At 30.8% G+C, this 17,463-nt stretch overlaps 1 protein-coding gene across 3 annotated transcripts in view; it reads right to left on the bottom strand.

Moving 5' to 3' along the window:
* Window positions 1–14,033, bottom strand: part of LOC105620710 (alpha-actinin, sarcomeric) — a 21,683-nt gene extending 7,650 nt beyond the window's left edge. For 2 of the 3 annotated variants that reach the window (XM_012202202.1, XM_012202201.1), the window contains exon 1: window positions 13,932–14,033. In XM_012202202.1, the coding sequence (XP_012057592.1) occupies window positions 13,932–14,033 (102 nt within the window). The remainder of the gene's footprint in view (window positions 1–13,931) is intronic. The other variant, XM_012202200.1, reaches the window with a different exon arrangement.
* Window positions 14,034–17,463: the final 3,430 nt, after the last annotated feature.

The following is a 17,463-nucleotide window of genomic DNA, read 5'->3' on the forward strand; positions in this document are numbered from 1 at the left end:
AGTGTGTGTGTGTGTGTGTGTGTGTGTGTGTGTGTGTGTGTGTGTGTGTGTGTGTATATATGTGTGTGTTTTGCTTTTCAATCGCTTTGTGCAATTGAATGTTCACGAAAAAAATATAAAAAAAAAAATCGATTCTTTATTCAGTTATACTATATTATTTGAAAATCTTACGCTTTTTTCCGTGATTATTTTTCCATAAATGTAATTTTTATCGTTACATTGACAGGCCATTATTTTCAGAACAATTCGATGCTATTATGATACTCCGATTAATGCGATTGCTATATAATATAAAGTGAAGGACAAACGATTTAGAAGTATTGTACACTTTTTAGATTTTTATAAGATATCTATTCTTAAGTTACCGAATCTTTTATCAGCTCTTTTCATAAGATCGTCTATCATATTTAGTCTGCCCAAGATAGTATTATCTTATTAATATTAAAAACTCTCGCACTGATTGTCATATATATATTCCACGATCGTCAGTGGTTACAAATTTTATTTCTCTGTCATCTCGTCATCTCTCTAAACTTTAATGTATGACACATGCCAGTATATCAAAGATACTATAAACGCTATCGTTATTTCCGATGTATATCGTGTTATTTCAGTGCACGGTTTTCGCAAAATTTAACACGACGGATATACTTAACTAGGTATATACTAAGTTATATATTTGGAATCAGTGAACTCTGAAATTCCCAAATATCAAATTACACTCGTTAAAAATTCAAAGTTGCAATATGACGAACCGACATTGCAAGAAAATAGACTAATTTATATATATTATTTATATATATTTATATATATTTATATATATTAATTATAATTTATATATATTAATTATATACTAATTTATATATATGAATGTTTTCATAGATCTTTGAGATTGTTAATTTCGAATCTAAAGCCAAAAATTACCAAATTCAAAATCGTGGACTGTTGTTTTGGTTTTTTACAAATTAATTAAATTTTCGTATTTAGATTCACCATATTAAATTCGATATTTTTAATCCTTCAATTTTTACTTCACCTTCGTTATCAGCCTAAAAATCCTGAATACCTATGTTTTATTGACTAGATCAATTTTTGCATTTTCAATACGCTAAGTTGGATCATTTTGAATTAAAAAAAATTTTTTAAATCTGATTCCATTTTCGTAATTACTACAAAAATATAAGCTTCAAAGAGTTAAGGAGATAATATTTACTACATTATAGTATTTATTGCATATATTTTCACTAATTAAGGTATATAAATGTACTAGTTAATGGATAATTAGTAAACGTGATCCAATTCATTGGAAAAAGTGATACAAAATATTAAGTAATATTAAATATAAACTTTAATTATATGTACAACTCTAAATAAATTTGTTTATAAAAATTTAATGATAAATTTATATAAAATCATACATATTAAAAGTTTAATATTTGAAACATTTTATCTTTTAATATTTTATACTTTTTTCAATAATTGATTTATGTCCACTAACTAATTTCCGCTCATTTCCGCTCTAAATATATTCATCGTGGAATTCATCGAAAAAACAAAATCAATAACAAACAAAAATTTTTATTATATTTCTTGTTATTGTTTTATTATTTTAACATTATAATTTCTTTATTTTCCAACATATCATCAGCGTAATTTCGTCATTTATGCAGGTAGCAAATACAGTATAATCGAGTATAAGTAAATACTTTTGTATAAAAATGACTTAAATCTTATGTGCGTTTGGATTACAATTCACGTAATCTCGAATAACATCCGAATCTCTTCATGCATAGTTTTATGCGCTAATCTATTTTTCTATAAAAATTTACCGACAGTTTATGTTGGTCTGTGTCGCTCCTATTATTCTTATCGGATAATAGAAAAGATATTTTCGTGCCTTATCAAAATATATGCGCGTGCACATAAAACTTTCGATAAGGTGCGATAGTGTTAAGACGAAGAAGTCATTATTTACGTCGCTTACATTTGCGAAATATTTGTCCTAGGCGCTATCGCCGCTTGTTTTCTATTCTCTGCAAGTACGTATGCCTCTTCATATTGCGTTTGAATTTGGCAACGAAACAGTTTAATTACAGAACAGTTTGCAAATGAAATTTCTCTCATGAATATGTCAACAAGTCTCTTCAACGAGTCTCTTAAAGCTCTTCTCAAAGTCGTTAATTTATATCTAAAGAGAAATAATTTGACAGCCTCTGTTAATTATTTATATATGCAAATTGTATTGAAATTATATTTAGATTGCAGAAAGGATTTTTTAACGAGTTACGTCTCGAATTAATTAATTTACTCTAATAGAATATATTATTGAAAGTCTTCAACAGTATAGAAGTCATAATTCGACAATGTATCTGTTGTCTATATTAAAATAATAAAATTAATATATAACTTTTATATCAATTAAATATTTCATTAATTATATAACAATCAATAATTTTGCAAATTGTTATAGATATATTAATGTGATAGAAAAGGGACATGAATAAAAAAATTAGCATTTCTGATTAGATGCTGAAAAAAAATCGACTCTAAAAATATCATTTTTTTGTAGAAAAATGGTTTATTTGTAGCTCATTTGTTTATTATACGGAAAAATACCATAATTCTGATAAAGCATGGAATTTATATTACACTAAAGTTGCAGTATTCAAATTTTGAATAATTCAATAATTTTAAAGAATAGGTACATATCGTAATTAAAAATATAATATACGGAAAGAAGTGAAGTTATAGAAATTGCATATTCACTATCTTAATTAAAACGTTGTACCCCAATTCAGAAAATGTTTTTCTAAAAAGTTGCTAATTTTAAAATATATAAATTTTCTATCAACAGAGTGTTCTCCATTTTAAACTTTTCCATCTTTAAAAGGATATGGTCACCCTGCGGGCATAAAAACAGTAATAAATTCAAACATTTTTTTAGTTTAAAAAATAATTTAACATAAAATCAAATTAAAGCACGGATTGCATATATTAAAGTTTACAAAAAAATTTTTTTATATTTTTTTACATCCAAAATGGAGGCATTATTAGTTTTTCTCAAAATAACATTTTTTTAAATCGGCTTGACAAATAACTTGAATAATTTTTATCCGAATGGGAATTTGAATGTTCAAATTTTAATTGCAACTTCTGAGACACATTTCGCAGTAAAATACATAGGGATTTTTCGATATATATATATAAAACTTTTTATTTTATGAACAATTTTTCATAAAATTATTTTAGCAAAAAATGCATTTATGCAAATGTGATTTCAAATATTTATCATTTTTGAAAATATCAATACTTTCACAAACTCCTATGTACTTCTCTAGGTATTTTATATTAAAAAAAAATTTTGTTTTGATCTAGGTCAAAACTTGTGCTAGATTGTAAAGCCCGGAGCACCTCCAAAAAAAAATGTACTAGATTCTGTCACCGGTAGCACCATTTTGGATGCAAAAAATACAAAAAAAATTTTTTTGTGGATTTTAATTATTTAATTTATATGCACTAACCAGTATTTGATTTTGAGTTTGATTTGATTTCATTAAATTATTATTTTAAATTAAAAAAACTTTTGGATTTATTACTGTTTTTATGTTCACTAGGAGCCATACTCCTTAAGATGTTATCGTACAATTTATCATTAAACATCATTAATAATTTTTCAAGAGACTTGTGAAATAGATCTGTATCATCATTCTTTTATATCGTTACCATTATGCTTAACGTGTTATTTTGCAACTAAAATTCTCTCATATATGATTGGTCTTAGTTCCTCATTGGAACTTTAAATGTATAAATCAATCATATTAAAGTCATCGAATTTACATTTATCATTTGTGTTAATTCGCCAGAAGATTTTTTTATATGTGACAAGATAAAAAGCCGAATTATCACGATCTTGAATCGTGCATAATCTTCTGGCGCAAGCAAGTTCGATATTCATATTCTTACATTCAACATCATGTTAAGTATAATCTTGAGACTATATAGAATATTTATTACTTCAGCTATATGTTAAGAAGGGATTGGTTTATAATTTCTTCTCTAACCTTTCATACATCCGTATCTTATGATATTAAGACGCTTTCACTAGCTGAATGGAATTTTAAAATCAGACTTAAGACTTGATCAGATTTAAGACGAACTTGAATACAAGACTAACAAGACGGACTATGAATATTGCCCTAAGAGTAGTAGTTTTAGCGTGATAAACGAGGATGGAAAATTCGGAGAATTTAAATCGCAGTGTACACAGATAGAAAACGGAGTCTGTAATTACTACTACGACCTTTCGAATGGAGGGCCAATATCTAAAATAGTTAACCGTGGGTGGAAGCTGCAAAATATTTGCGCGATGGCGCACGCAGCGCAGCTGCATGCAGCCGAAGAATCATTCTCGCCCAAGAAAAATAATCGCTCTATTATTTCACTGTTGTCCAAAGTTACTTTATATCGCACGATATATATCTTCCTCCTCTATTGCATTTCTATTTTCATCGTTTCCCTCGATGTTTTGTAATCCAAAAAAACCTGATGCTTTATATTTTTTTTTTATAAGCTAAACCAATATTAACATTTTCGATCATTAAGCGAAATTTTTCATTTGATATAATAATTTTTGTGAATTTTATATATTTTGCGTTTTGAGCCATGCAATGAATATTCAGTCTTTAAAAGCAATTTTTTTGTACCAAAGCCGAAAATGTAATACTACATTATTAATCCGGAAATAGTCGCCTAATTTTTTCATAAACGATTATCTGGAGTATTTTTAATATTCTAATTTAAAAAATTACTATTATTAATTGCATATTATATGTTAATTCTACTATAATTTATTAATATTCGAAATCATTATGGATTATTTTCTGAAAAAAGAAATAAAAAACTAGGCATACATTCCTGATCCAATAAGAAAGCTACTTTAACTTGTGCTTTATTTTTTGTGTTTGGTCGCAAAAATCAACTCAGATCATTATTTTCAGATTAAATTAATCATCTTAAGTACTAAAGCTAAGAAGCATCTTATAAATCTATAAAAAATTAATTCGAAAAATATCGTTCTAAAATTTAAAGTTAAATTCTATTCTACATTTTAAAAAATAAATGTGACTATTTTTATTTCAAATCAATCTGTGTATACCAACATACACGAACATTTGTGTAACAACACGAAATTTTAATTAATTTTAAAAAATCAAACAGAATTTTCCATTAAAATTCTTCAAAATTAAAGTGTGCAAAGCTGTTTTATCAGAAATCAGTTTTTTTTTATATTGTTCAATTCAAACGATAAATTAGTAATTTTACGGTTATTCAACAATAAATTAGTAATTAGCTTCATCGAAATCCCATCTTTACGAATATTCCTAATCTGTTATGATCATTGCATTATATCATTTAATAATTTACGGTTGTGCGTTAAAAACTTCCAGTTTCTTCTGGACAGGGACGGTGAAGTAAAATTTTTCAGTGTATAAAGATCCCGAGGATAGATTAAGAGAGAGAAGAGGAGGGTGGGAGGATAAATATATTTCTTCATACATGGCAAAAATAGTCGCTCTAATTTTATTTTTTTTTAAATAAAATTATTAATGAGCTCCTTCATATTTAACTTATCGATCATTTCTCGATAAATATATAATGTCACAATATGATTTACGTTTTTGTTTCATTGTCGATCGAAGATAACTTTTTAAATGTCTTAAATAAGAAAATGATCTTTCATTCGAACAAGATGATCTAGGAAATTCCGAGATTTATTTGCGTTAAAAGAACGCTAATAAATTTTTCGTATTCTGATACAAGATCTCGGGATTGTCACGTAAAAATTGTATTACATCCTTCAAGCAATGCAGTGACATTTTTCATATGTTTGTAATTTTTAAATTATAATTTCTAATTTCTAAATTTCTTCCCGACCAAATATTATACAGATATGAAATTAAGGGTATGGGATTCCATACATTAAATCATTCAGTGTATGAATACTCCATATTAACTGGAGTCGCCGCCCATGCTCCTGGAAATTCCAAGCGAATTATATATCAATATTAAAATCAAGATGCAATGTAACATAAAAAATTAAAAATATAAGAATATAAATAAATATGTAATACAAGAGATAAAAGAATCGCAAATATTTTGGTACATATTATTTTATTTTATTTTTTATAACTTTAGAACTCTCTCTCTCTCTCTCTCTCTCTCTCTCTCTCTCTCTCTCTCTCTTTCTCTCTCTCTCTCCCCCCCTTTATATTCTCTCATTTTATTTTTTTTTAAAACATAGAGTTACTAATCATATCTTTTAAGAATACATCTTACCTTTCCTACGATTATTTCATTCTTGTTATATCTCGTCAACAATGTTTCATTACATCTCTTATTTTCGTACTCTGTTACGTGTCGACCTATGTCATTGCATGACAATGGTCTTAGTCAAAATATGGCATGCGTTGGCCGTCTGGTTCCATTTTGAGATTTGGCTCGCAGCCGAGAGTCTCCCAAAGGTTAACGATCCTGTCGCGGTGTACAGAAAGAAATCGATCGAACGCGGAACGGAACGATTGCGGCGGCGACTTGCTGGGTCTCGACTTTCACTTAACCGCGATCATAACACCGATTACGCGTTATCAGACCCTGTCGCCATTGCGTAGGCGCCTTCTCGGCGACAACACGGTCTGCCAAATTGGCACGACGCGCGCGCGTCGAATTCAAGTACGCGAAAAGGAAGAACAACTCGCATACCTATGAATTGGCAGCATTGAACAAGTGCTTCCTCGCAGAATGATAAAACGTGATTGATCTTTTCAATTGCAAAATATCGTCAATAAATTGATCAACATTTAATCAACATTTTCTTTCAATTTCAACATTGTGTCACGATTATTATAACATCGCTTACATCATATTAAAATACTTTGAGAGAATAAAAAGAAAAAATATAAATATACATATAAGCGTAACTGTATTTTTTATTTAAAAAATATAAAGTATAGACACATCTATTTAGGAAAGATATTAAAACGATATGAGAAACATTAGTCAAAGTTATATATATTGTAACATAATTTATCTTACACTTTTACAAAAGCTACTAGAAAAAAAGTATGACTTATATCATGAGTTACATAATCACGTTACATTTTTTTTACTCATACTCGAAAAAATGTGATAGCATGTTACATATATAAAGACATATTCAAAAGCGAAAGATAAAGAATAAATTGTATCTCTGACGAAAATTTATCATTTGCATATTTTTGTTTGCATAAATATGTAAAACGCGATATCTTCTCCAAAATCTAAAGTCCGATCGGAGGATGTGGACCCCGACTATGATCAACAACGTACGATGTTACCGTATTATCTATTTATACGACCTATTTATAAGTATACGTAACATCAGACGTCGTACAAATCGCTGCGAGAATCGCGAGAGTATATTGCTAATAACGAGAGACGTGCAAAGTATCCGCGATGCTATTGACCAGAGTAGAGCATTCGAAATCAACGCGCATGATTCAACGTTCTGAGACGAGTTTCACCGTCGATATTTAATATTAGCATAATTAGATTACTTTAATAACTTTAACTCCCTGATTTTTATATCTAATTCATTTTTTTTTCATTAAAAACTCACAAGAAATTTGATTTTTTTCCTTACAAAAAAATCGAATATACCTACGAACAACTGGCAACTATATTAATAACTAACATGTTAATAAAAAATAATCGCCTAAGTTGGTTATCTAGATTGCCTACTGCTGAATTTTTCAAATAGGACTTCTATGATAATATAGATATTGCATTGATAAGTAATGATAAATAGATAATTAATGATGAAATTCTTTTACTGCTTTTCCCGTAATGAATTTTTTTTAAATGATTCTGTTTTTTATTAACATGTTAACCATCAATAGTTACTAGCTATTCATAGATTTTTTTATTAAGTACGTTAATGTATAGTGTTAAATATATAGTTTACATATAATATATACGTATAAATTATTACTAATTAGAACTAAGTTTTAATGTCAAGAATTAAAATCTTTGGCTCATGACTTTTTTCATCAATCGACACTTACACTTTAATAAATCAAATAGAATGTAATGAATAAAAGACACACTTACGCGAAAGGTAATTTATAATTGCCAAAGATGCACTTCAGTATAAGCCGTTAGTGCCCGTTATTTGGCCTAACTGTTCGAATTTACTTGATAAAGATGATTGCTACGTTACAGTGAGAACGATGATACGGGATTAATCTTGAAGCGAAAACGACTGAGTATACATAGTGGAATTAATTGGCAATTTCTAATTATGTAATATGCATGAGAAACTTCTGCATGTTTATACGATCAGCATAATTAGATCAGCATAGATAGAATGGAAAATTAACAATCTTATTGAACTAATATTACTTTTATTAAGGAAAAAAAAATATCCCGCAGTATCATATTAAAATTATTCTAAACGATATTTCTCGAAGTATAGCTAGAAAAAAACAAGAGATGCAAAAAAACTAGGGTTTAACAAGGTGAATCCAACTCACCAGGTTTTATTGGATTAGACCTAAAAAAATTACTAACCTAACCCATTTAAAAAACCCAAAAAGTCTAATTAAATTTAATAATAGTATAAATAAATCATTTAATATAAATTAATATAAATAAAATAATATAAAAAAAATAATTTAATATTATAAACGAATTATAAATAAAGTAAGAAAAAAGACACATAAAACTAAATTTAAATTTATTTTGAATAAAAATGTATTTTGTATTTTAATTCCAATATATATCATAATTTATTATTATTAGATAGCAAAAAATAATAAACTTTTATTTATTAAATTATAATGTACATAATTTATGCTTTTTCAAAAATGCTATTTTCTTTAAAAAATTCACAAAAAATCTATTATAAATAACAAATATTTCGAGATTTCATGATAAAGCTTTTTCGATTTTTAGAAAATTAAAAAAAATTGTTTAATTTATTTTTAGTTTTAATTTTCATCCTTCAAATTAATTGTAGTAAATATAAATTGTATTAAAAATTGTGTTTATATTTTTTTGAGCAAATTTATAAAAAAAACTATACGTAACAAACAAGACTTCACCACGTGATAGAATTATTTTGTCAAAAAATGAATTGACAAAAAAAATGTCAGGCTCAATGACTGAGTCGATTTGGCATAGAAATAGAATGCTTCTTATAGATATGTGCGTGTATATTACATTAATTAATAACTTAAATTAAATTAATTAAATTGAAATTAATTCATACTATAATTATTCAATTATTGAATAGTGAATCTTGCAATCATTAGTATTGAACTATAAAGAATAAAAATGCACATGAAAAATTCAATAACCCCAAAAAATCTTTTTCAGATCCTGGAAAAAACGGACAAGAGTCTACTTGTTGGTACAAATGCTGTGAAATATTTTTTGATTGATTAATTATTGGTAAAATTCTTTCTTCTGATTCGTTAATCAAGTGCTTCGAAGCATTTGATAAACTATTAAATGTAAGTGAAAAGCTCATCGAGCAGTTGTTTCGACGAGCAGTCATAAGCCATTTAAATACGTCGTCGAAGGAAAAAAAATTCCTAACGCAGGAATGTTTCATACGCGGTCGGCGCGCTTGGAGCCTCGGTGATGTGATGACCGGTGATTTTACGAGAAATTCTCCTGTACAGTTAATCGGCTGATGCGTGTCGTACAATGTCCGCTTCCTCCTACGTGTTAACGCATTTAACCCGTACTGTTAATTGGTATGTCTTGTCGTATTCTATCAATTTCCAGACGTACGAATCAGATCCAAAAGAATGTAGCTTAAATACCACAAGTTTCTCGATTTTCTCACATCGTATAGATAGGCACGTACGCACACACACAGTGTGCCTTCCAACAAGCGACACATATGACACGGTATGACACAATGGATCATTACATTCTTGTTGTTTATCAATGTTAAACAAAGATGACATGATCACTATCGTACTGTGTCGCTTGTTGGAAGCCCCCCTCTCCCCCCCCCCCCACACACACGCACGCATGTGTGTATATTCAAGTAAATGTGCAGATATTCGATAAGGTGCAGATATTCGTATGAACGCAGACGTATGACACCCCTTAAATTCTTGTCGTACGTTCTTCATCGGATCTTATAAAATTTTCGCGAATTATATTGCAATGAACTATTATGTATAATGATTTTTTAAATTATATTAAGTAGCATTTCAATTAAAAATGAAAATAAACAAAGGATAACATGTTCTGATAAGTAAGGAATAGAATTTATTTATTTTTAAAACAAGTAAAATACGTAAGATATAATAGTCTAATAAGTATTTCTTCACCAATATGTTCTTTGACCAATTTCAATTAATAGTAAGATAAACGTTATTAATTGATATAAATTCGTTAAATCGACAATTTATAGAATGAGCACAACGTTATCTTAAAGAGTTATCATTTACGATTCGTAGATAAACAAAATTTAGTAATTTATATTATATTTTATTCATTATGTGAATAATATTTCATATTTTTGCAAACGAGAAAGAAAGTCTAAATATGAAAATTATGAGTTGCTTGAATTGTTAATTAATTTATTGGTCACAGACAACGTCTTGTTAAAAAAAATAAAAAGAATAAAAGAGAAAGAAATTGAAGAGTACGACTTTCATTGTTTTTATGTCTCTCATATTTCCTTCCGCTTTGAATTTGCGGAATCGCATTGCCGTCATAAAACGTTATTCGAAATGATGAAACTGTGCTTTTCTGCGAAACATAAATAAACGTTCGACATGTTCGTGCGGTTCGACGAACGATACGAATTTTCACAGCGATGTTTCGGTAAATACAGGTTTTCGGGCCGTGCACGTTTCCGGAACGGGGTACGCGGATCTCTAAAATTAGAAGTATTACGAAAAATATTCGCAGCGCAACTAGGGTTGCCAACTGTCCGGTTTTCATGGAATCTTGTCCGGTATCCGGTTAACCCATATTGACCTCCAAAGAAATATTACATAGTAGTTATAACCAAAGATCCAACTTGTCCGATTGACAAGTCAAACCTAACGTTATATGTCTGATTTTTAAATAGATCCAATAGACAATTTACATTCTGAAAGAAAATTTATAAACAGAGTTTGCAGTTTTTTTAGTGATCCTAATTTTTTTTCTAAAAATCTCAGGGACGCGTTTTATTGACATATGATGTTTGATGTTGTGTAATCATTATTATCAGTATCAGGCTTAACATAATACCTGATTTGATGTCGTGCTGTCACTTGACGCAACTAGGCACGTCGCGGACTGAGGAGGGAAAAAAAGATAACGAAAAAGAGGAATGGCTTCGTCGATGCGAAGGGGAACGGCTACGAGTCACCGTGAAAATCACGAGCATGACTCATTGCGCTCTTGATTATTTTTGTCATAAAGTCTGAAAATACAATCCAAAGGGCTGCGGCCGATATACAAGAAGAGGTGGGGACTCTGGGAGAGCCTTGAGCTCCTGCCAAAAATGAAGAAAACACTTGCAAATGCATACTCGAAACTGCTCCAATTTATCAGTATGTAATGGCTTCGTCGAATGTACGCATAGATCTTACGAATAGATTTAATGAATAGATCTATGAATGTATGAAACAAGTTGTGAAGCGAAAACCATAAAAAAAGAGATGTTCGAAATTCACTTTAAGGCTTAGTCTTTTATTTTCTTGTTAACTTATGATTATATTTAACATGATAATAATATATTTTTCTAGCCATGATTAATCACCAAACTAAGTTTTGTAGTAATTTTTAAAGTTATCACTATAAACCCATCAACAAAACAACATTAGTTTAACAATAGCTTAACGATAACGTAGCTAGAAAAACACAATTTGAAAGAGAGAGAGAGAGAGAGAGAGAAAGCATTAAGTTAATCGAGATTAAGTCTAAACCTTAGATTAACCGGATAATAAAAAATTGAATTTAAATCAGATAAAGCAGATAAGTCATATTTTCTCTTGTCTTTCTATCACCTAACAATTTTTGTCTAACATTTCCGATATGAACGTATGTTTTAACAACAAAACGTGAAAATTATTTGAAAGATTTTTAATATTTATTTAGCTTTTTTCGAAAATAATATTTTAGATATAAGATAAGTACATGCAAGAGAAATGTAATCCTATCTTACATTTGAATTATCTTTAGAAAATCATATAATTAAAATACATTTATAAAAGTATAATATACAATTGATGTGCTGTTTGTGTAGTATATATTAGTAATACATGTAATTAAATTATTAAATTGTACTACATTTCGCTGTTCATTTCCTAAGGCTTTATAATTCAATCATGATCTATCACATGATATGTCAATATTGATAATAATAATTTAATTTCCAATAAACATCTTTTTAATAACACGAACTTTTTAGCAAAACAATAAAATAAATTTATTTTATTTGTTTCTATATCCGTGAAATAACGAGGAATTTATTATGAACAAAAACGAAATCGAAATATTATCGTTATGATATTATGATATTTGAATTACTGCAGGTATCACTTATTCAACTTCAGCGATAAGATTAGTAATCTAAAGGAATTGATTTTTGAGCTTGATCATCATTTCATTCTTAGTTTCATTCTGTAAGTTACTTTTGGCAAACGAGAATATCAATGACTTGTGATATTGTTATGTTCAATTCTTTAGCTACTTTTGTAAGCTCAAATTCTTTTTGAGCTCCGAGGCGTTTCATAAACATAAAAAGAAAGACTTGACATATTTATATCACATATACTCTTAGAGATATTAGGTGTAGTAAAAAGAAATCTATTATTTTTGCATGAAATTGAATGAAAAAATAATGGATTTCTTTTTACTACATTACCTAATATAAGATAAGAAAGAAAATTATTCAATTGCATTTCTATTATGAAAGTGCATGTAAAATAAAATGATTGATAAAATGAATGATTGATTTTTTTTATGTATACATTTATACAGCTATACAAATTTGTCTGGATAAATCTTAGTGTAAGGTGTTGGATTTCGAAAAATTAAATATTCAGTTCTTTTTTTGTTACAATAGGCAGCTGCGCTTGTGTCAAAGATAAAGGAAAAAATCGACCTAATGTTCTCTCTCTTTCTCTTTCTCTTTTGAAGGGCACAGGTGTACATACTGGATCTCGGTATTATCTATGGTTAGAATGTATTTGCGGTAAGGTGCAACTGACTAAAACAAATGTAAGATATTTTCTTCGAAATTTTCATTATTTTTCCTAATTAGGAGCTTAATGAATTTCGGTAGAATCAATTCTTCCATTTTTCCTCCAAAAGTTAAAAAGTAAAAAAGAAACAAACAAATTCGATTGTACAATTCGACGACAGGTTGCGTGACTGTTCTTTGCGTAAACCGAGAGTTACTTCTATAAAAATATGACATAAAAAAGTGCGAGTGGATGAATTTACAGTCGATGGTGTGGTCCAATTTAAAAAACAATACAGACTGATACAACTAGATTAAGGTTACTATGAAATCTGAATCATCACGAGTATATTATTTCAAAAAGAGATAATTCGAAAATGGAAGAAAGGGATATTTTTTCTACATTAAATGTAGATATTTAATAAAATAAAATTTCTAAATATAATTTTTATTGACAATTTTTATTAATATAATTTTATAAGTAAAAAATTTTAATTAATTTTTAATTAATCTACTAGAACTAGAAGTTTTGGGATTTTTAGGTACAAAAAGTCCACGTGTATCTATTTTAAAAAAATACGGTTGGTAATCCTAGGCTAGATCCGAAAAGACTGTCTCAAGGTAAAGGAAAGAGAAATGCAAGAAAAACAAAGAGAGAAAAAAAGGAAAAAAATCTCGACTGATAACACTTACTCACCTTTTTTTGCTGCTTCTCCCAAGCGGGATCCAAGAGACCCTCCCTCTCCCATTCCTCTTCGGGTGCCATGTATCCATCCCCGTAGGCCTCCATGTCGTTCATCCTGCCCGCTTGTGTATACGTGTCTCACGTTCCTTCAAACGCCAAAAACTTGATGTCACACAACTTTGTTACGTTTGTCTCGTTACAATGGAAGAAAGATTCGGCGGCTAGCGTGAGAGAGAAAAAGAGAGAGAGAAGGAAAAACGAGAAAGAATCCCGAGGAAAAGCTGCAAACGCTTCTTTCCTCTGAAACGGCTGAGAGAAACGCTCGATCAAAGATATGTGTGTACGTTCGTTTGTACGATGACAGCGAGTCGACGCGTATACGGAAGAGTGAGAAAGGGTTTGAGATAAAAAAAATAGAAGGGAGAAAGAGAAGGAAAAAATGATAAAACCAAAGAAGTAATGAGAGCGATGACTAAAGAATGGAGGTGAATTTGGAGGAGGGGGAATTGTGAACGAGAGATTATCTTCGGATCGGCAGAGGGAGAAAGAAAGGGAGAAGTGCAACGAGACCCAACAACCCAATACGAAAACGTACCCGCTAAGCCCAGAAAACGTTCGATTTCGTGTCGTTCTTTCCCTCGCGTTGACCCCTCTGCCACGAATCTGACATATACGATTTGCTCGCCGGCGCACGATTTCCCCTACCCCGCCTTAACACCGTATCCGTAACATCCCCGCTACCCCTCGTAGAGGTCCAAGTCTCATTCGCTGTCTACCATTTTCCTTCCAGCTGCTCATAGCCTCTCATCGGGGAAGGGGAGACGAGACCCCTCCCATTCCGATTCCTTTCTAAATTCTCCTTACCCCTCTCTTCCTCGAGCACAAATACTTACTTTGTAAATGAAATGCTTGAACAATGCAAAAAAAAAGTCCGATTTGCATTTGGTCTAGAGTGGAGGCGAAAAAACGTCCGTACCGTTACGATACGTATACAAAAATGTGACAGTCATAACTATCGAATGAGTTTTTTGTCGTGTTCGACATGGGTTGGGTTCAACAGAACACAACAGTTTTGCAACCGTTTTATGATTCTCTGTTGAGATAGGACCATTCCTCTTGATCTAAAAGCATAATCCAATCAGCAGAAGAAAACTTCCAACAGTTGCAAAATATACATTCTGCTGATTCGCAGCCATTCATCGATTCGTTTAATGCCTAGGCCGCGTTAGGGGATGCGCACAATGAAAGGAATAAAGGGAACAGAGAATAAGAATTACCATCTATCAGAAACTGTGTACACAATACATGATTTCTGATAGGTTGAAATTCTTATTCTTTATTCCCTGTTCCCTATTCCGTTCATTGTATACAGCTCTTTAATACCTGGTTTATGCTTCGGTCTCAACCTTAAAATCTTAAAATCTTAAAATCTTCAGCCAATGAATGCAGATTTCAGTTAGGACCAATTAAGACTGACAGCTGAATTTTAGGATTTTTAGAATTAAGACCGAAGCATAAATCAAACATAAATTATTCTTTGATGCGTCTAGGGAGAAAAGGAGGGGGAGGGGGAGCGCTCGCGAGACATTTCGTTACACGAACTTGGGCTCACTTGCCCGAAACTAACCTCCGTCTTTCTCTCTCTCGCGCGCGCATACGCAAGCACGCACCAGTCCGCTGTTCGCTTGCGAGGACGCAGAAGCGACGAAAATAGCGTCAGAGTCGAGTGCAACTCTTTCACCCACACACGCGACTAAAATAGGATCAACGCGCGGTCCGCGCGAAATTCTCGAGTCGATCGAGGCGACGCCATTCTTGTGAGAGATCCTCGGGTATTGTTGCCAACTCGGGTCGTCAAAATCTCACTAGACAGCTTTATATTTCCCGTTAAAAATCACTACTCCTTTGTGTTTTTCTTCATCAAAAACCAATAAGGGCTGTCGCACACAAAATTTTGTAAAGCCTTGTGTCCACGATATTAGAAATCGGACCGAGACCTCGGATGAAGAAAAAATTAATCGCAATGATCACGAAATCAAATTATTCAAATGTGATTTGTTAATTTTTTCTTTGTCCGAGATCTCGGACAAATTTCTAACATCGTGGACATTGGGCTTAAGATCGGAATCAGACAACGCATTGAAAATTAAGATTAAAAATTGAAATTTGACCAATGAACAAGAAATTTTAACTCCTATTGTTTTGATTGATCATATTTCAATTTTTCAATCTTCAGTCTCAATCTTCAATGCAGTCTGATTCCGGTCTAAACAATATGCATAAGATATAAACTTAAGCCGATGAATCAATCAGGATACTGCTTTAGATTACGTAATTTAACAGAAATGGAAATAATAGTAAACTTACCCATAACTTCACAATAAGATGAAGTTCAATCGATTGAAACTCGCCCTATGAATAAGTTTACTGCTATTTCTGTTTCAATTAGAGTACGTCATGGAGCATAGAGAATAAGAGGAGATTAGATGGAGATTATCAAAAAGCATGGTCATCTGAATTAGTTTGATCGAGATGTCGCTTTCGTTCCACAAGCAGGTTGCATGGTAGGATTGGTCAAATTTCAATCTTTCAGTCTTCAATCTCAATTTTCAATGCATAGTTTGATTTCGATCTAAGAATTGTTGCACATAAAATTCCGCAACAATAAGGGTGCTATCCCATGCGAAAATTTACAGCGGAACAAAACAGTGTAACCAATCACAATTCTGTAATCATTACTTTGCTTTCTTTTCTACGATTGTGATTGGTCTCGATTGTGATTGTTCCGTTTCGTTGTAAATTTCCACTCATGGGACGGCATCCTAAGACATAAACTTAAGCTGGTGAGCCAATCAAGATATTGCTAGGTCTACATAATCTAACGAAAATGGAAATAACAGTATATTTATCCATAATCGTGCAATAAAGTGAATTTCAACTAAAACCTCACCCTATGGATAAGTTTACTGTTATTTCTATTTCCGTTAAAATATGTAGATCTAAAGCAGTATGGCTCATCGGTTTATGGCTTCTGCACAGTGAACGCGGAAACGCTTGTCGCGCGGCAAAATATGCGGTAGCCAATAAGCTTACAGCTTCTAACGTGTTCATTGGTTGCCGTGGAAGTTGACGCGATAACCAATCAACGTCGCTTGCTCGGAAGTAATAGTTATATAATTTTCACCGCGCGATAAAAGTTGAACTCAATCCAACTTTTAGAGCGCGGCGGAAGTAATATTACATTATTTCTAAAAGTTTTGCATGGTGAAGCCGACTTAAGAATATAGAATTATTGCAATAACTTCTGCACAGCAAGCGTTATCGTGTTTTGTGTGCGGAAGCATTAAGATTACTTCCCAGCAAACGAGAATGGATTAAAATGGATTGAAATTCTTTTCTATCCGAATGTATTTTAAAGCAAATACTTTTTTTGGATTTAATTGGATTCAATTGGATTCAATTAGATTCAATTGGATGCAATTAGATTGAAAAACTGCATTTCTTATTCAAAATTTTGAATTGAACAGTATTTATAATGTTGTTG

Source organism: Atta cephalotes (assembly GCF_000143395.1).
Source record: "Atta cephalotes unplaced genomic scaffold scaffold00028, whole genome shotgun sequence".
NCBI classification, from domain to species: domain Eukaryota; kingdom Metazoa; phylum Arthropoda; class Insecta; order Hymenoptera; family Formicidae; genus Atta; species Atta cephalotes.